The 20614-nt window shown below is 48.2% G+C and overlaps 1 protein-coding gene across 2 annotated transcripts in view; it reads right to left on the reverse strand.

Moving 5' to 3' along the window:
• The window catches only part of XYLT1 (xylosyltransferase 1), a 261460-nt gene that overhangs the window by 100630 nt on the left and 140216 nt on the right, over nt 1-20614 (reverse strand). For both annotated transcript variants that reach the window (XM_058680792.1, XM_058680793.1), the window contains one exon: nt 10891-11404. In XM_058680792.1, coding sequence (XP_058536775.1) covers nt 10891-11404 — 514 coding nt within the window. The remainder of the gene's footprint in view (nt 1-10890; nt 11405-20614) is intronic.

Raw genomic sequence — 20614 nt, forward strand, 5'->3', positions numbered from 1 at the left:
GCACCGTGGCTGGTCCAGCCATTCTGCAGTGCAGTGGATGGCGCCTGTTAGAGCAGACTGGAATCTCTGGCAGCTAGTCTCAACCTGAGGTCCCCCTGAGTGTTAGGATCAAACCAGGATAATTAGTATTTCCTTCTCCTTAAACACTTGTCTTTTCTTTGTGCTGGGAAGATTTGATCGCTATCTTGTAGCTCTTTAAGACACAGAATAAATGTGGTGAACTGCAGTCACTCTGCTGTGCTGTCGGACTGGAGCACACTCCTCCTCTCCAACTGTATTTCCGACCCATTACCTAACCTTCCTCCCTTCCCCATTCCCCACGATGGGGTGTTTTCCTACATGCATACAACTAGAGACATTGCAACACGCCTGCTTTCTGCCCTCTCGGAGGGAGTTATTACGATTTTTTTTTATATCCTGCCCATCTTCCCACTGCTCTGTTGCTTTGGTCCCGGGAACCATCCATGAGGATGGGTCCTTGGCAGCCTCCCAGGTACGCAGACAGGTGTCTCGCTGCAACTGTGTCACACTTGGAGGTGAGTTATTCATCAGTGTTTTGTGGTTCAGAGCCTTGACCCTGATTTAGGGCAACATAAACCCTCCTGAAAATGGTGAAGAATAAATTAGTTTACTAATTTCTCCATTAAGGGTTTATCAATGCGAGCACTATTTCCACTGTCCCCCAATCAATCACCATTTTCTGTGTTTATCTCCTATTCAGTTTTTACCACGGGGTTCCATACACATCAATTTGACCGATGTTCTTCCTACATATGTTTTAAATTACTTTATCATTGTATAAATTTCACAGCCATTAAAGGGCTTTAATACCAGAATGGCTGACATGGTGTTAAAAATTGGATTCAATTCCAAGGGGTAATAAATTGTGACCTAAATACAATCTCTCATGGGTGACTGAGGGATACAATGAAAAATTATTGCTTTGTCATTTTTACACTAACACAAATATACCACAGCAGTGAGACAGTGGCAGAGAACAGGAGTAACTGTTCACCAGAAGCCATGGACTGATGTTGAAGGCAAATCCTGGGGGTCTTGGATGGGTTTCACCCTCCCAAATCAGCTGAGTTACCCACCAAATGGGTCTTTTTGCACCAACTGGGTATGGCATGGGGAGTGGGTTAAGCTTCCCAAGATTCCCTCCGCCAAAATGCTGCTGCTCCCACAGGCAGGAAAGACCATCAATTAAGTTCCTGGCCCTTGATCCACAGTCCCTCGCTCAGACGAAGCCTGACTCCACTCTGAGGGAAAAGGGCGGTGGTCTATGGGCCCTCTCTCTCTCTCTCTCTGGGCCTTCATTTCCTTGGATGCAGAGTAGTTGTAAGGAAACAATGAGTTAATGGAACTAAAGCAGTTAGCATAAACCCCAAGGTGAAGGGGAAGTGCTATGTAAGGACAACTTCTTGCACATACAACTAAACTCCCTGGTCTTGATTTTATTTAAAAACATTTTCCGATTAACATGTAATGTTTGCATATCTTTGTGCATGCAGTACACTATTTTATACCACATGAACCCATCAAAGAGTCCCCAACATGGTTGGTGAGAAGAGAGCCTTGTGCCCCCACACAGTGGGCATCCACAGAGCACACCACCAGGTTATGGCTGGATGAAAGTTTGCTTATTGGAAAGGCAGAGGATGAGATGGAGATGCTCCATCTGCAGGGTCACTCCCCAGACTCCCACGACAGCCAGGGACTGGGTCAGGCTAAAGTCAGGAATGTGGCGCACTATCTGTGTCTCCCAGATCGGCAGTAGGAACCCAAGCACTGGGGCTGTCATCTCCTGCCTCCCACACTGCTCATCAGCTTGAAACCAGGTTGGGAGCAGAGGCAGACTCCACCCCAGGCCCTCTGACATAGGAGGCAGAAGCCGCAACAAGCAGCTTAATCTGCTGAACCTCAGCATGCACCCTTCTCTGTTGTCTCTGGCTATAGAGAAGGAAGATACCAACAATTAAAACAAGGCAGTGACAATATTGGGGTTTTTCTCTGCATTTATGGAGCAACTGGATTAGTCACATAACACAATTGAGTCCACAACTTACTGAAGGGACACACTACAAGGAGGTGAAGGGTGGATTCAAAGTCAGATAGAATGGGGTCTGAATGCATGGTTTGTCCCTTGCAAGTGTCACCTGGGCAAGCTATTTCACTTGCCCAAGCTTTACTCTCCCCATCTGTTCAATTGAGTCAGAGAACAGACCTTTCTCCAGGGCCACAGAGAAGGCTTGGTGAGCTCACGCATGTAAGGTGTTTACTGCTGAACCTGGCATTCCAAAACATGAGGTATCACATGCCAGCCTAGGCAGGCAAGAAGAGAGGGATATGGCCCTCCTGGCTGAGTAGGGAGTACAACAGCTCCGGAAATCCCACTGTGGCTGATAAGTGCTCAGGTGGGCAACGGGCAGGTGACTGGGTGGGTGTGGGGACATGATATGGAGGGCGACTGCCAAATGTCAGAAACACTGATACAAATCCTTAACCTTCTAACTCCGGAGGAGAAAAAGCAAACGAGTTCTGAGATTTCTCCACAGGACAAGCTGGTCCTCTGGCTCGAGCTCTTGGGTACACACCGTTTCATCCTCAGCCTCTCACAGGGCCACGTCTGGGTTCCATCCTTCTGCACAGTACCCTGTTTGGGGGCTATGGGAAGCTGATTCCCCAGTCAACTGCCCCCAAGGAAAGAAATGGATCAGGAAGTAGAAACTCAGCTCTGAATTCACCATCTCTTTCTTCCACGCAAACACTTGAGGAGAAAAGTACCAGGAATGCACCTGCCCCACGGACTCACCCTGGAGGGTCCAGAACCAAGATGATCTGCCAATCAGGAGGTGACCCATCACTGACACAGCCTATGTTTTACTTATGAGGGTGATTCCAAAAGCTCATGGAAAATGTAATTAAAAGATAAGGTTTTACTTAGATAAGATAAAAGATAAAAGATAAGGCATAAGGCATTTCAAAAAATTTCATGCAATATTTTCATCATGTTCCATTAACTTTTTGAAGAATTCCTATCTGCATGGATTTCAAATATTTTTGCACTAAAATAAAAACATATTTAATTTATTATGTATTTTTTATTTGTAGTTGGTTGAACCACAGGTGACTCTTCTTTCCAAATTTTATCATTTTTTGAGATAACATCTTTTTAATTTAGAGTAAAAATCTTAATAGCTCTACTACGTAAAGACTGTGGTAAGTAAAATGTTTTTGTTTTTGTTTTTTTACCATAGTCCAGCAGGAAAATAGGTAAGAGCTATAAACAATAATCAAATGAAAAGAAGTTTAACTTTACTCATGTAAGTTTTCAAATAGTTACAAAATCATAAACTCTAGAGTGATATATATTCCCTATCAATTTTACGTTTACTGCTGAATTCTATTTCCCAGGAACTTTTAGAAGTTCTCCTGTCTTTTTTGGTCAGTTGCCTGCCTGCCTCTAGAACATAAATTCAATGCACACAGTTAGCCCTGGAGGTGTTGCTGACAGCTGTTTCTGAAGCAGCACCTGGCAGTTCCGGCACACAAACCTCTGTTAGTATTGGTTATGTTAGTTAGTTGAATGAATGAACGAGCTCAGCCTCCCAAAACTAGTTGGTATTGCTGCAACTCTTAGCAGGCTCTCCACAATGAGACCACACCATTCTCTTGGGATATTTTCTCCCCTGTTCTCTTCAGGCTCCTCTAAGCTGATTTATGCCTTCCTTGTTGGCCAACAGACTGCATCTTTGTCCCTTGCCTGTAACCTGCCACCAGACTGTGAGCCTTGCAAGGCCAGACCTCGGCCCCTTTGTTCACCATAGCCCACAAACTAGCAACCATGTGTGGCATCAAGTGTTGATTTTTTTGATTTAATGAAACATTAGATATGTTGAAGTCTGTTACAGGCAGAATGAGGTTCACGGTCAAAATACATTTCCAAAGTGTTTGGCACAGTTCTCCAACTCCACCTGAGGTACATGCACAAAAGCAAGAAGTTGGGATGAGAGATTTCCTCCTACGCCAACTTTTGCATCACTTAAATGGACAACAGATCTTCAGGAAGGTCGATCATGGTGCCAGGAGCTGGGAGAACTTGCGATTTTGCTCTGATTGATTCATTTAAAGGGCTTGCCAGCTGTTGCATTTGAATGACCAGTGGCTTCAAACCACCTGTTATGTGCCTTGCCTGACCGTCAGTGCTACTGTGTGAGATGGGAGGTAGGGGGTGGGATGCCGTGTTCTGGGAAGGAATTCCAAGGCCAGGACAGCATCCAGGGCCTGCCACTCCATCTGCCAGGAATGCATGAGCCAACCTTTCCCTAAAGTTTCACTCCAACCTGAAACAAAGGGGAAGCTGATTGGTCAGACTGTCTGCCAAGGAGCTGCTTGAGGCAGTGGTCCTCCAAAACCAGGTTACAGATCTCTACCCTGTAGATGCAGTGTGGGCATAAGAGAAAGACAATACCCACCTAACCACAACCCCCTTGCCCATAAAACAGACATGGGGGTGTGCTTGGTGGTGAGGGTCACCAACATCCCACATCTGCAAACCAGTGTTTGAAGGCTGGCTCCAGCTCCCTGCTATCATGCACCCTGGGAGGCAGCAGCGATGGCTCAAGAACTTGGGTCTCTAGCACCCATAGGAGAGACCCACATGGCATCCCTAGTCCCTGGCATCATCCTTAGTCCAGCCCCAGCTGTTGCAAGCACTTGGGGGCAGTGAAGCAGCAGATGGAGATCTTCTATCCACTTGTCCGTCTTGTTCTCTCTGTCTCTAGGCCTTTAAAACAAGAAATCAGTGAGGAAAAGGTATTCGGCTTGAGCAGTGCTTTCTTCTACATGGAGTTTCCAGCAGGTGTACCCCACGGCAACTGGGGTGGGCATGCGTCCACTCCTTCTAGGGACTGGTGTTTTCATCTTCTTTGTATGCCACAACCTTTCAGCTTTGCTTTCAGGCTTGATAGTTGGGGAACAAACACACCTTAATGACAACCTTTAGAGTAAATGGCAGGGCTGTTTAGCCGGCAGAATGTTCCTGGGGGAAGGAGAGTGGGTGGAGCAGGAGGTGGGAGCAGGTGAGGGGGGCATTCATGATCCTTCCTATACCTACATATTTTGTTTTCTAAAAAAGCCTGTGGGTGGCCCTGAGTATTCTTTACAGCTGCAAGACCAGAACTGAAAATAAGGACAACACAGAGCACTTCAGAAGGAAAGGTGATGTGGAGACAGTTCCTTAGGATCCAACTTTGAATGGGAGTCCTGGGGGGTGAGGTTAGTGGTGGGGATAGGGGATGCTGACCTCAGCTCCCTGGCACACACACATTCAACGGAAACTAGCTTGAGTAGTTTTTGTGTCCAAAACAAAGCCACAGGACCAGGTGGTGGTCACCTCCACCCCAGCCGCTAGCCAGGCCTTGTTCCTGGTGCCTATCCAGGACCTGTCTGATTTTCTCCACTGCCATCTCTTCTTGGTGCCCCTGCTAAGGACCTTCCCCCTAATCTCCCTTCCTGAAAGATAAACCAGCCCAGAAGCAGGGCTGCTCGATCACACAGATGTTCTGTCTTCAGGTTTTCTGAGCGCTTCCCTAACAGCCACACACTTTTGCTTTCACACTAATGGTGTGCAAGGGTTCCGACTTCTCTACACCCCCGCTAGCACCTGCCTTTCTCTTTTTTGATCACAGCCATCCTGATGTGTGCGAAGGGACATCCCATGGGGCATGTATTCAAAGAAACTGGAATCAAGATCTGAAAGAACTGTTTATATCCCCAAGTTGACTACCTCCCTGTTCACAAAAGCCAAGGTATGGATACAATCCGATGCCCTATGAGGGACTAAAAAAAAAACAAGTGTGATATATACATACAAGGGAGTATCATTCATTAGAAAAAGAAAACGCTGCTGTATACAGTAGTGTAGATGAACCATTATGTTAGGTGAACTAAGATACTCAGAGGAAGACAAACACTGCATGCTCACATGAAAGCCCAAAGCAGTCAAAATCACAGACACAAAGAATAGTGTGGTGGTGGTGGCCAGGGGCAGGAGCCTTGGGGACTTTAATAGATACAAAATCCTGATGCCTAAGGGCCACAAGGGGACTGCAGCTAACAATGCCGTGTTGTAGTGCACTGTGTTTGGAATTTTCGCTGAGTAAGCTGATTTTTTTTTCTACTTTCATTTTACATACACACACACACCCCACACACACATGGTGACCATGTGACATGATGGGTATCTTAACTAGCTTCACTATAGTAATCATTTCACAGTCTATATCAATCTCCCAACAGTGTGCTGTGCATAAACATGGAAGATAAAAATCCATAAAGGATGAAGAGAAAGTCCCAGTGATGCCAGAGGAGTAAGCTGTGATGCCAGCCTGTGCCCAGAGGTGACGATATTGTGGTCACAGCTTAAATATCTGTGAGGCTGGAGGCCTCGTCTGAACTGTTTTAACCACCACAAAACAGAAGTGAAAGGAGAAGAAAGACAGAAAGAAGGGGTGGAGCGGGCGGGGAGGAGAGGAGGAGGAGGCAGCAGGGGTTGAATCAGGTCATGGTTCAGCCAGGATGAATTCTCCCAAGAACTTCCATGCCAGGGATAAACCTCCCCAGACTCCTCGCTGAGCCTGCTCATTCACTCCCATGGATCTGACTCCCTCTGTCCGATTTCCTCATTGCCTCCTCTATTCCAGCCCCAAGGCCCATCTGCTGCTTCCAGACCATACCAGGCCTTCTGCCACAGCTGCTGCCTGTTGCCCAAGATGGTATCATCCCTTGCCCCCTCAGAGACACCTCCTGGGTCTGGCTGCAGCGAAGGGGTCCTTGCACCCCTCATTTCCTCTCCATCTCCCCAAGCTAAATGTACTGTAAATGCTCTGTAAAGCACCAGTGGTCCTGTAGGGAAAGCCAGGCTGCCCATGCTCAGTACACATGGGACTAGACAGTCCACGGCTGGTTTGATCTTAGGATGCAGCAACACAGATATGTGGGGCTGCCCATGGCTCCCCTCACCCAACAGCCCAGTGCAGACATTTTATAGTTAAGTCCACTTTATAGTGCGTCCATTTTAAAGCTAAGAGATTTGGGTCACATCATTAAGAAAGGCAGAACCAGGATTCAAGTCCTCCTGGCCATAGATTTTAGGATGGGAAGTTTTGCTTTCTGATACAGGTTGTCCTCGGCCTTTAATCTGACATGGTTTCATTGCCATAAAATATATGGGGAGACATAGTCGGGGTGACTGATGACCTGGGGTGGTCCAGAGACCAAGTGCTGCAGGGGTGGGGGAAGCAGCATTGGGCAACGCTGGGTTGGGTGAGCACTGATTCCAGGGAAGTGACGCAGGTGGTGGGTGGGGGCTGCAGTAGACCTGGGATCTCAGGGTGGAGGGCGGGGCTGCTCTGTGTTGGAAACAGGCTTGTGTGAGGCCATCCCCCGACAGCTCCCAGGGCAGAGTCCCCTCAAGAAGCCCCCTTGGTGGGCAGCCTGGGGATGCAGATGTCACTGGAAGGGAGGTTGCCCCCACTTTCTCTCACTTCCTTCTGAGACAGCCTGCTCCAGTGGCCAAGAGCGGAGGAGACCAGTCGTAAGAGTGAGCGAGGCCTCCCTAGACAACAGCACCTCCCACACTTCTGGACTCTGATGCCAGCAGGAGCAGGTGGAGTCGGTGGGGGTGGGCTGGCCACAGCAGGAGCCCTTTGAAGAGTCAGGGAGTGAACAATCTATTTCCTCTCAATCTCCCAGGCATGCAGGTACTGTGTTCTGCATTACCCTCACTTCCTGCACCCTTTAGGCGGGCATTGGGTGATACCGAATGAGGTGGAACCCCACTCTGGTGTGCCCACCTGTGCACACGCTCAGATGTGTATGTGTATTTTCTCTATGCTAGATTTCCCACCACCCCCGCCTCTGTTTCTCCTCATGGGCAGGAAAAGAAAGGACCCCTGAGTTGGAGCGCAAATCCTGCCCAAGCAGAGGGAAATCCTGGTATCGTGGTTTGCAGACAAGGGAACACAATCTCCGTATGGGGTGTAATTACATCTTAGCTTTCTGCTGAAGAATAGTTTATAGCTTAAATGCTATTAATTGTAAGCCGTTTTGTTCCATGGGAAGTTGTTCATTGATAACTACCCAATTAGGGTTATTTTGCAATTAGTCTATTCACAGTGAATTTATTGCAAAAGGGGGAGGCCATGGTGCATCAAATTAAAGTGTTCCTGGGTCTGGGTGTGCAATGGCTCTTAAATGTCAATTTTATTAACCAGTGCAGAGGTCCTGGGAGGGTGTGCCACCATGGCCTACACAGCACAGGCCTCAGGGCAACCTCCAGCAAAAACAAGCTGTGAAACCTCATCGGAGAGGACTCAGCACGGCTGGGACAAGCGTGGAAACCCTTGGCCAAAGATGAAAAGGCTTTATTTTTCTGAGTAGCTGTGGATGGGGCAGGTGTACAGCAATACTCAGGCAGCTCTGACTGCTGTGCACGTGGAGTCTATATCATGCACGCAGCTTTCTCAGGCCCTGTGAGACAGGTGTGATCATGACCACCTTCCTTCTATCAATGGAGAAACTGAGGCACAGAGTGGTTGAGCCCCTTGCTCACACACCCACAGGCTCTGCAGGTGGCAGGAGGGAGAGGGGGCAGATCTGCGATTGGAATCCAGCTGATCAGGCTCCACAGCCAAGCCCCAAGTCACTGCTGTCACACCTCTTCTTTGCACATACTAAGGATGGAGAGACACAGCCGAAGGCAGCAGGACCTCTCTGGGGCTCCACAGTTAGGAGCCAGAGTGAAGCCTTTTGCTTCAGGTTTAAGGGAAGGGATGTGGGCTCTGGAACCCGAGTTCCAGCAGTATGGCTTTGTGTTATATGACTTTGCCTAACTGTAGGCTAACGTCAAGTGTTCTCAGCACATTGGAAGTCAAGTAGGATAAGCCACGAGGCTGGGCAGGATAGATGTGCTTAATGCATCAGGATATTTTAAGTTCACAATGGATGATCCAGAGCAAAACTATGAAGCAATGTGGAAACCCCTGAGCATTCAATGCCAGCTGCTACCTGGGCAGGGCAGGAAGCCAGCACTGGATCCAGGAAGGCAGCAGCTAAACTTGAATTACAGGCCCTGTTTCCTCATCTCCAGTGCATCCCACTGTGTTCCTAGTGGCACCAGAGCCCTTCTTTGCAGAGCAGTGCCTTTTGGATGCCATCTGCTTTCTCCCTAGAGAAAACCACGGGAAAACTATTGCAGACTGTTCGACCAGTTAGGCCTCCTCCAACGAAAAGCACTGTGTACTGCTTGAAAGGGTCCCAGATATGAGGTTGTGGTGAGCTGGTGTGTATGCTAGGGGCATGGAGGATGTGTATATAACAATAACGAAGACAGGCTGATGATTAGCAGGTTGGTGAGAACATGGGGGTCCTCTCTACTCTGGGTTAGGAAACTTCAACACGCATGTGTATGTTAAGGAGGGAAAGGAGACCTTAACACATACGATGAGGTTCTAATGTTGTACAGTAGGGAGGAAGGAGTGGGAACCACCATGTGCCGGCCTTATAAGGTCCATGAAATCATGTGGTCTTTGGTCTTGCCAAGGTGACTGCTAGCAAAACTCAAAATTCAATACATCTAGAGCAAGCTAAGTTTTTAAGATTGAAATGCTAGATGGCCATGAGCAAATCTATAAATCTCCAAGTGGCCCTTGGCAGAAACAAGGTTCCCCACCCCTGTCGGTGGACTCCTATTCACAACTGACTGTGTATCTTAACAAGTAAGAGGGAACCTCAGAGGTCGTCTCAGAACAAAGAATTGATACATGTTTCAGAAGGACAGGCATTGTAGACAGCTGTCAAACAATCATCACATACCCCACAAATGTGGGCAATTGCTAAAACACAGTAATGGAGAAGAAAGTAACAATCAGGATTATCTCAGACCATCAGACATGTAAGCCTGTAAGTTTGTAAGGTCATCCACACACTGTGTGACCTTGGGGAAACAAATTCACATCCCTCATCTGACAAAATGAGACTCCTGACATCAGTGCCAACCTCAGAGGGTGGTGGATGAGCTGAGCTAATTGGATGTGCAGTGTCTGGTGCAGTGCCCAGCACACGGCAATGCTCCATCAACACTCCCTTCCCACGGACAGCGGGGAAGGTGAAGGTCACTGCCGAGAAATCTGTGCCAATACCATGGCCTCCCATGCAGAGATGCCTGAGCAACATTCCACCTTCCAAGGGCCCCCTCCACTCTGCCTGGGAATGCCTCTGTCATAGCTCAGATTTCAGTTCAGCAAGAGATCCGATGAAACAGGAGGTCACTGGCACACAGAGGGGGACCCAGAGCAGGGCAGAGGGGGGAAGAAGGCACATAAAGGGAGGGAGCAGGGAGGGAGGGAGGAGAGAAAGAGGGAGGGAGGAGAGCCAGGAATGGGGAGGAGAGATGGAAGGAAGGAGAGGGCAAAGAGGAAAGAAGGGAGAATCTGACACTCGGAAAAATGAGGAAGTTGCTTTCACAGAACCTCCAAAGTCCCTGTGCTCAACAAGCAGCCTTTCACACCACAAGTAATGAAGATAATACTCACGTCCACTCTAATCCTGCTACTCCACCCAGAGAGAACCCAAGCCCATCAACCACAGCCAACACACCCTGCACAACTTTCACACTAACGCCAACCTCACTGGAAGGCTAGTGTAGCGCCGTAATAGTATGTCTTACTGCGCTAACACCACCAAAGGCCGTACAACTCTGTTTACATAAGACCCAGGAATTCAGGGATTACCTGGTGTTTTGGTCCTGATCCAAGGTTTGCAAAACGGCATCTGTTCCTAGAAAGTAGGAACAGGTGAGAGGAACAGGGCTGGGCAGGCACTTACCTTCCAGGGGACAGAACCGCGTCACTCTCTCAGGCATCAGCAGCCCCAGCTTGTGGCGGCAGTAGGTCTCACCGATCTCCTGGCGGCAGTGCTTGGACTTGGCACGGGACAAGGCAGAGATGGCCTCCTTGCCTGAGATCTCACATCTGGGAAGATGGTCATTCTTGGCCTCAGGGGAGCTGCCCCCACTCTTCCTAGTGTGGGCCTGTCTCGGGGCAGCCTTCCCGTGACTGCTGTTGGCCGCAGCCCTGTCGCTGGGGGTCAGCCTCTCGCTGGGGCCTTTGCCCAGGAGTGAGTGGCCCTTCCCTTTGTCCGGCTGCTCCGACGATTTCCTTTTCAGAAGCTCCTTCGTTCGGCCTGGGGGCTTCTTGGCCAGCTCGGGCTGGTTCTGCTGCTTCTGGGTCCTTGGGGCGAAGTTGCTGTTGTCTATGTTCTCAAAATCCTTGGGGACCGAGTTCTCATTGTTGCTGTCAGTTCGCACTTTCTCTTTTGGCCGGTGAGAGAGGTAGCCATCCTAAGGAGGGGCACAGGAGAGAAGAAGAGGCACTTGACTGAGTGAACGTGCTAAGTAGTTTGGCCCTGGAAGAGCGACTGTTCAGGGTAGGGGAAGAACCCAAGTTTTCCATCATTCCTGTGCTACTGTCTCAACCATTTTGTTCTCTTTTCTAGTTCAGTTCCTGCATGTAAGGCAGAGATGGTTTAAGGGCTGAGAATGATGTAATAAAGTTATAAAGGGAGGATATATTGGTAGGATGTTACATGCATTTCATTGCCTTTAGGACAGGCTCATATATGTATGCCCTGAAGAGTTGGCAGCTTGGGCCATTGTTAATTCTGTGGGAAAGACATCACTGGGCGTGTAGAGGGTGGAGTGGGCACTCCATACTCTACTCCTGCAGGGGTAGCCAGATCCTGGTCATTTTGAGTTCAGGTCAAATGCACCATTCAGATAACGTGTTCAATCATTTTTGAAACACATATTTTCTGTTTAGGGCCCATCACCAAAGCTTCATCCTTAAAGAGCATCCATGGTGTGCCAACTGGTCCTTTAGATGCAGTGGCCATGACCATGGCATGCAGAAAGGGACTACTAGGCACCACTTGTTGGATACTGATGATCCTCCCATGTGAAGGCCTTCCCAGCATTTACCATGAGAGGAGCCACTACTTGCGGTTACAACCTCCAAGAATATGCATCAAGCGGCAGGTTCCATGCCACATGCTTGCATGCAGAGCCTGCAGAGAGAAACTCCATAGCAGGTGCTGGTATCCTCGCTCATCTTCGAGCACAGGTGGCAAAGAGCCTTGGAGATGTTGACGCCTTTGTCCCAAGTTATCATCTGGGGGAAGGCAATGAACTGGAGACTTGCGTTGGTCTTGCACACTGATCTGCCTGCTTTGCTGGGAGGTGAACCTGTCTCTACCTGCAGAGGTATCATCCTCTTTACTTATATTCAGCTACATGGGCATTGAGCTGGAGAGAGCAAGGGCGGGATTCAATAAGTTCAATTCCGTCCCTTCAGGGCACATGGCAGGACAGGCCCGACAGGACAGGGCTTCCCCATGATGTACATGTCTGGCACAGCCATGCAGTGTGCTATGGCACATCAAGGGAATGGACCCATGGCACAAGGGGCATCGTGCCCATCTGGCGCCTGCTATGGCTCTGTCGACGATAGAACTTCAGAAATGGTGTGGGAAAGTGGAATTTAAAGAAAGGCTTACTTTCTTGCAAATGTTTTTAAATCCATGCATATTTATTTCATACTAAACACTTTCCAAGATTCTTTGTGCGCATGGATTACATTTTTTACATAAAAACAAACATTTCTTTTAATTGAATTTCCTTTTTAATTTTAATTTCAATTAGTCCTAACAGATTCAATGTGATTTGTAGATACCATTCTAAGAACATAAGGCTATTCTCCTTTTCCATTCCCTCCTCTTGCCCAGCTTCCTTCTCCTTTTCTCAGTGTCTTTTTTTATTTTTTAAGATAACCTAACACCACATTACAGTAAACAGGCTTGATTTCACCAAATAAGTTTAACAAACCAAAAGGAATAAAAACCTTTGTTTTGGGAACACAGACATTAATTCTATTGTATCCCATAATTCAAAGTACCCCATATCACCATGTGGGTATTGTGGTGGTGAGGAATATGTTTGAAACTTTTAGAACCTTCCAGCCACCCAAAGCAGGAGGAATAATGAACAACAAAGCCAGATGCTGGGTCTGATGGTCATCCCCGGAGGACAGATGGGTCATTTTCTCTGTACTGTGATTGACGAGCCACGTCCTCTTCATTCTCAACCAAGCTGACACTCTCACCTTGGGTTATTTATGCAAATGTAACCCTTTGACTTATTTTATTTTAATGTCCTTATTACAATGATTGCACATTCAAATGTTTGCATGGGAGCTCCGAAACTCTAATTGCTCTGCTGTTGCCTTACCTCGGAGCTGTTGCAAGAATCCATTTTTTTTTTTCTATTCCAAAGAAGTAATTAAATACAATAATGTCCTCCATTCTCATTCAACCTTGGGCATGTTCAGAGCCAATCTCAATCAGGTAGAAATATGCAAAACTGCTGTCTGGTGCATGCGGCACGTAACATGACCCAGGAGGTCCTGTCTGGCTCCTTCTAGCTCCCCCAAGACCCCTGGTCCTGCTTTGCAGAGGGACGTGTGGGCCACCATGTTTTGGAAGGTGCCCACTAGAACTCAACGCCAGTCTGTTTATGTAGAGCAATACCAGGTAGAGAGTGAAAGGCCTGGACTCTTGTCCTCCACTAGGGATCACCCAGTTCTCTAGCCTGTGTAGTGACGGGATTTACATGTGGCTTACTGAAGATTCTCTGAATTTGTCATTCATCAATATGATCAACTAACAAAGTTCCAAACACCTTGAAAAACCAATGGATGGACCAGACCAGCAACTGAGGACAGGCTGAAAGCTCCAAAGGGCATCAAGTCTACTGCTGGCCTTATCCTTCCAACAAGGACTCCTCCCTCCATCCAGTAGCTCTCCAAAGTAAGACAGATTTTTCTCCTCTCCCTGTGCCTGTTTCTAGGATGCCTATGGTAGAACTTGCTTCTAGGGGCCTGGGCAAAGCAATCAAGCACAGAGCAAAGTGCTTAACACTGCAAAGGGAATGAAAGACACATACCTATTAGACAATCCACACCCAGGGTTCAGCGTTGTGCAGGTAAAACCACTGTCTGACAGCCTACATGAGCACTGATTCAAGTCCCAGGTGCCCCGCTTGCAATTCTGCTAATGTGAATGAGTAAGCAGTGCAAGATGGCCCAAGTAGTTGTGCCCCAGCTACCCATGTGGGAGACCCATATGAAGAAGTCCCAGACTCCAGGCGTCGGCCTGGCACAGTTCCAGGTGTTGCTGTCATCTGCAGGAGTAAACCAGTGAATAGAAGATGTCTCTCTCTCTCTCTCTCTCTCTCTCTCTCTCTCTCTCTCTCTCTCTCTCTAACTCTGCCTTCCATATCCAGGATACCATATTCTAATCTCTCTTCCAAGCCATTCAGTGCTTATCATGACCGAGGCTATGTTCCAAGTCCTTTGTGTGAACTAATTCATCTATCATGATGCCCCTAGGAAGGAGCTGTTGGGTTATTCTCCCCACTAATCAGATGGGGAACATTAAGTTGAAGATACTTAAGGGACATAGTCCATGCACCCCAGAAGTGGAAGGGCTAGGATGTGAAAGCAGACTATCTGGATCCAGAGGCCACGTTCAGCAGCACCACACTGCCTCTGGCAGCTATTAAGGTTAGGAGGAGTTCCAACGGAAACCCTGGCCAGGTGCTCTGCAAAGAACTAGAGTGCCTGTCCCACCTGCTCACCACAACCAGTTTACAGCTTGCTTTCATGCCAAGTGGACACATGGTCAGCTGGGGAGCTGCTTGCTGCTGAAGACAGCGTCCGAGGCTTCAAATGATTGTGAAGACTACCGGGGCAATGGGGAGGAATGCTGCGGGAGAAGACTGCACCTGCTTCCAAAAGGACTCCCCTGTCAGAGTACATGAACAGGAGAGGCACATTATGCATGGCTGAGCCCAATTAGGACATGCAATTACCCAGGCTGCCAATGCAAACAGACCTGACAGAGGCCCTTTGCCCAGTCATTGGCATGCACAAAATGTTGGCAGAATTGGCCAGCACTTAGAACCCTGGGGCCCAAGCTGGACACAAGCATGTCCTGCTTGAATAGAATCCTAAATAATAAGCTTTTCGCAGTTTAGCTATGCATTAATGGGACACACTGCAAAGGGGTGAGGAGGGAGGGAGGGAGGGAGCTGGCCTGATAGGGCTGTGTTCAAATCCAGTTACACTCCTTACCCCTGAAATGGACAGCTGGCCACTTAAGCTCACAGAGCCCCCAATACCTCATCTGCAAAGAAAGGGCAGTGGAGGGAACAGCTATTTTGCAAATGGGAAGCAAGGACGGCGCCACACTTATATAGTTCATTTTGTTCACTTCTCAAATGCTCTCAACAGTAGGGCTGGGTCAGCCCAAAGTCAGGAGGCTGGAACACAATTTGGGTCATTCACATGTGTTACAGGAACATGAAGACAGGGACAGGAAGCTGTACTGGGAACAGAGGAACCAGGGCTCCAACCAGGCACTCCTCTGATAGGAGATGTACATACTCAGGCAGTGCTTTAGCTGCCAGACCAAACACCTGCCCCTATTTAAGAGAGAGGTGTTGGTGAAGCATTCAGCGAGTGAGTGCACGGTGCTTGCATGTCACCCCTGGATGCGCTAGGTCCAAGCCACTCCTTCAAGGCAGGTGGTAACATGCTGAGCTCAGACTCTGCTTTAGACACTGAGCCTAACCTTTTCTACCTCAGTTTTCCTCTCTGGAAAAAGGTGTTTCCCTTCTCAGGAGACTTCAACAAGAACTTGAAGAGTTAACAGATACAAAACACTCCAGTTTAATATCTAGAACGTAACAAATGCTTGCTGGCTTTGGCTTACTGAAATGGAATGAGCATTTGTCTTGGAGACACCTGAGACCTTTTTTTGGGGGGGGGCGGGGGAGCGAACCTTCAAGGATACACCCTTTCATCTCAGCACCACTGTGTTGTTTTTCTTTCTCGCTCATTCTCTCACGAGCATCTGGTGGAGTTTTCCAGAGGCGACAGGCCGTGCAATACGGCAACAGATGTGATCACTCAGCCGTCTGCTGTAAAGTTCCATGCCACAGAGATCTGCCAAAAGCTGCAGCAGCATCTCTCTGCTCATGAACCCTGATTTGCAGAGACATACAATGGGTTGCTGTTTTGGCAACCCCATATCTGAGGAATGCCTGAGTTCAAGTGTCAATACGTAGGAAGTGACTGATGGCTATCACTCACCTGGCTAAACAAAACTCTGCAATGGTTGAGAGTAGGAGCGAGGTCTGAGGCCAACTCTGAGAAGGGCTGTGTGACACATATCTGTATTCCTTAATAGCCACTTGGTAGCAAAGCGTAGGATCCTGTGCTATGTGTTTTGCTATATGCCAACCCCTTGGAGGTGTAGTATATACCTTCTACTTGCACAACAGTCTACATTCAGAGAAAAGATAAGAGATCTCCGCTGAGCAGAAATATGGTATTCAGAGATACTATAACAGCTTGGCCCCATGCCTCTTTTATTTGCTTTTTTTTGTTGTTGTTGTTGTTGTTGTTTTGTTTTTGTTTTTTTTTTTAAGAGATAGAGCTCCTAATCACTGGCTCATTCTCCAGATACTCAGAAGTACAATGTAGGTGTTCCACGTGAGTGTCAGGGACAGGGTCACCTGAGCCATCACATCTGTCTCCCAGGGTCCCCATTAACAGGAGGTTGGAATGGGAAGCCAGAGGTGGGAATCAAACCTAGAAATCTTAACCACCAGACCAAACACCTGCTCCAGGACCCCAAAGTTTGGAGTCCTACCTGCAAGGAGGGACATGTCTGGCTGCTGACACGTCTGCTGTCTCCCAAATGCAGGCAGGAAGGTCTCTAGCAGGAAGGAGCTGAGACCACCAGCCTCTGCCGGTCATATCAATTCCCCAAGTCCCGGAAGCTTCTTTGCGACCACTGCTGAGATCCGGTTCCAGCACAGAATACCCAGAATACATGGCTGCCAGCTGTGCCCCCGGGTTGACATCATCACAATGTCAATCCAATAACATTTTCATGGCTAACAGTCCTACTCCCATCATGCACCGGACACTATAACACTTCTGAGATTTCTAAAAAAAAGAAGTGCAAGGAAACAGGTGGTACTCAAGCCTTGCCCCAAACTCCACCCCCTTATAAATATTTAACCAAACCACACATCATCCACCAGCCACTATGCCTACAGTTCACTCAAAGGGATGCCCCCAAGCCTTCTTGGGTGCAGCTCTGACTTGGCCATACCCACATTCCTCACTGAGTGGGCACTCTCACTTGGCACATCAATAAATCTTGCTTCTCTGCTGAATGCCCCCTGCCTCTCATCCTTAAATTCCTCCCTTGCATTGTAGACAAGAACCTGGACTCAACCACCCCACGGCATCCCTCCCTTGAGCACTCCACAGCCAGGCTCCTTCGGGTTGCTTCTCTATAGAGCTTCAGCTTCGGGAATGTCTGAAACCCAAGCATGGTTCCCAACAGGCTCAAGGTTACTCGCCTGACATAGCCTGTCTAAGAACTTCCAGGTCGTCCACAGAATTGGCTGTTCCAGCAGGACCCATCTCCCAGTGTCTATGGATGCAGGAGAACAACTTTCCTGGGCATTGGGCAGCAAGCCTAGATGGGTTTCACCTGCTCCCATTTGCCCTTCCTGCATTTTGTAATTTTCCCCTTCCCTGACTCTACCAAGTCCGTGCAAACCCCTTGCCCCACTCTGCTGTTCTCCATTTAAAACTCCCAGTCACCTCCAGGCGAATCCAAGTTGAGTTCCATTCACGCTGGACTCCTTCCCTACAGGATTCTCATGACTGATTAAATCTGTTCTTACCACTTTAGGCAGCATCTGGCTTTGTTTATGTTTGACACTGCCCAAGGCCATGCAGGCTGAATCTCTGACTCTGCCATCTGATTCCTTCGGGCCAATGCAGAGCTCAGCCAATGGAAGCTCAGAGACCCCTGTGTGTTTGGACCAACCAACCAACCTAGTACTCCCAGCTCCAGTGGGGGACGTGACAATGATAGTCATGGGACATGGAGCATTCAAATGACTGTAGGCGGGTAGCAGGTGAAGATATGACCTGGCGATTTCTGGCTCTTTTCATGTCAGTCTAAGGGATACTTGTGGGGTACACAGGGACACAGAGAGTAACAAATGGGGGCAGGAGTAAAATAGAGGAGAAAAAGGGATAAAATGCAAGAAATAACAAAGCACATGGAAGAAACACAAGCTATCCTTTACCAGGAGCTGTAGGCAGCAGATATGGTGCTGACGGGGCCCTTCCCTTGGACTGGCTTATTCATCTGTCCAGCCTTAAAAATGAGAAGATTCTGTTCTTTGCCAAAACATGGATACATGGATGTTATACTAAGTGAAATAAGCCATTACCAGATTTCACTTGAGAAAGCGATGGTTGTTTCATATCTCTATTTCTCCATCCATCCATCCATCCATCCATTTATACATACACACATACATACAAGCATTCATCCACACATCTATCCATTCCTTCATTCAACACCCACCGATCACCCATCTATCCAGCCAGCCAGCCACTGTCTGTTATCTGTTCATTCATCCGCCTGTCCATCCACTGAGACAGAAGTTGTCACAGGTGGTGAGGGAAGAGGAAGTGCTGAGATGTAGGTCAAAGGATCCACCACAGCAGATAAGTAGGAAAATAAATTGAGAAATTGAGTGCTCAACAGGAGGACTCAGTTAATAAAATTGTATTGCATCTGGGACTTGTTAAGTGGGCAGATTTATCTGTCCTTGTCACAGGGAGAAAAGCAACTCTGTGACATGCTATGTCAATCCACTCTGCTACAGCAACCATCTCACTATCAATATGTGTCCAATATAATCATGACTTCAGACATACACAATGCAATTCATTCCCCAAATAAATACATCCCCCAACGCAGATCTGCAATGTGCAAAAACAACCGGCCGTATGTCTTTGTCAACAGCTTACCAACGGTAGGTACAGTCACACCCTAGCATTCCCGTACTCAACACGGCACTTTTGTGTTAAGACGCTGTTACTTTACAAGTGACTGTGACAGGGGCTGTAGAGCCCCCAGAAGCAAAATCAGGCTTTCAGCAGGAAAGTGAGAGCTGTGTCAGATGAGAAAACAGGCTGCGTCTGTCTGTCTCAAGGTCAATCAGTGCACAAGGCAGGGTCGGGAGTCAGCGCACCTCGGCCCACCACTGTTTGCAAAAACTGGTATCCAATATGAGTTCTAGATGTTCCATTTCTGATTCAGCTCCCAGATAATGCACTTGGGAGAACAGCAGAAGATGGAAGACAGCTGAAGTGCGTGATTCCCTGCACCCTGTGAGAGACCCAGCTGGAGTTCAAGCTCCCGGCTTCAGCCTGCCCCAGCCCCAGCCTTCGTGACCATCTGGGCAGACGAATCAGGGCATGGATAATCTCTATCTTGCCCTCTCTCTATAATTCAGCCTTTAAAAAATAAATAAGTGCATTTCTTTTCTTTTTTTTTTAAAGAGGTAGGGTCAGAACTTGGAATTTGGGAGTCAGGTTTCCAGGAATGACCATGGTCATGTCTATTCTGGGGCCAAATGCTGTCCACACAGAAGGGCCTTCTAGGGGAGGCCTCATAAATGAGCTAAAGAAGCAGCCCTCAGGATGGCCTCCATTATGTGCCATCTGAGCATGGTGTGCCTTGCCTGCAGTTGCAATGTTCTTTTTTCCCACAGATCAGGCCACAAAGCTGAGAGATGGAAGAAAAAAGAGAGGGGCAGGAGGAGGTGGAGAGGTAGTGTAGGAGGAAGGGAGGCGATGTGAAGAAGCTGGTCATGCTTTAGTAAGAAAGCCTCTGGAGAACTCTAAGCCAGAGGCCCTCCACCAGGGCGTGGGGAACACGCTGGGCTGAATAACTATTTGGAGGGAATGTCCTGGGCACTATAGCAGCATCTGTGACTTCTGCCCACCAAACCCGGTAATAATCCCCTTGCCTCAATGCCAAATATTTGCAGCCAACTCTCAACAGTCCCTGAGAGGGGCAAATGACAAAACTACTCCCCACCATCCAAGCCCTGTTGGGAACCATGATTCAAGAGCCTAAGCTGGTAGACCTCATCTCATTGACCCCTGTTTCCATCCAGAACAGCCCCCAGGAATCAATCAATACAGCCAGAACAGGAGAGTAAAGCCAGGTGGAGATGGATGGCTGGAGAAAGAGTCCAAGCTGACCAAGGCTGGAGGGGAGGTGGGGAGGAGGCAGGCGTGGTTGATCAGAAGGATGCAGGGATTGTATGGGGGGAGAAGTAACTGGCAAGTCAGTTTCCTTAACTCAGCAAGTGGTGGCCCTGGGGAGGGGGACAGCTCTATGCAGGCAATGGGTCTGTCCCTGTACTGGTGGCTCATCCTTGGCTTTCGACCAGAGGTCACAGCTTGGGCTGACAGTTCCATCCAATGCACAGATGTCCACTGTGCTCTCTGCAGCATTGTCAGGGATCTTCACTTTAATCCCAGATCTAGAGAATTCATCTGAAACAACTAGACGTCCACCACCTTTTAACATCAGGGACCCTGGCAAT

The sequence above is a fragment of the Ochotona princeps genome, chromosome 24 (genome assembly GCF_030435755.1).
Source record: "Ochotona princeps isolate mOchPri1 chromosome 24, mOchPri1.hap1, whole genome shotgun sequence".
NCBI classification, from domain to species: domain Eukaryota; kingdom Metazoa; phylum Chordata; class Mammalia; order Lagomorpha; family Ochotonidae; genus Ochotona; species Ochotona princeps.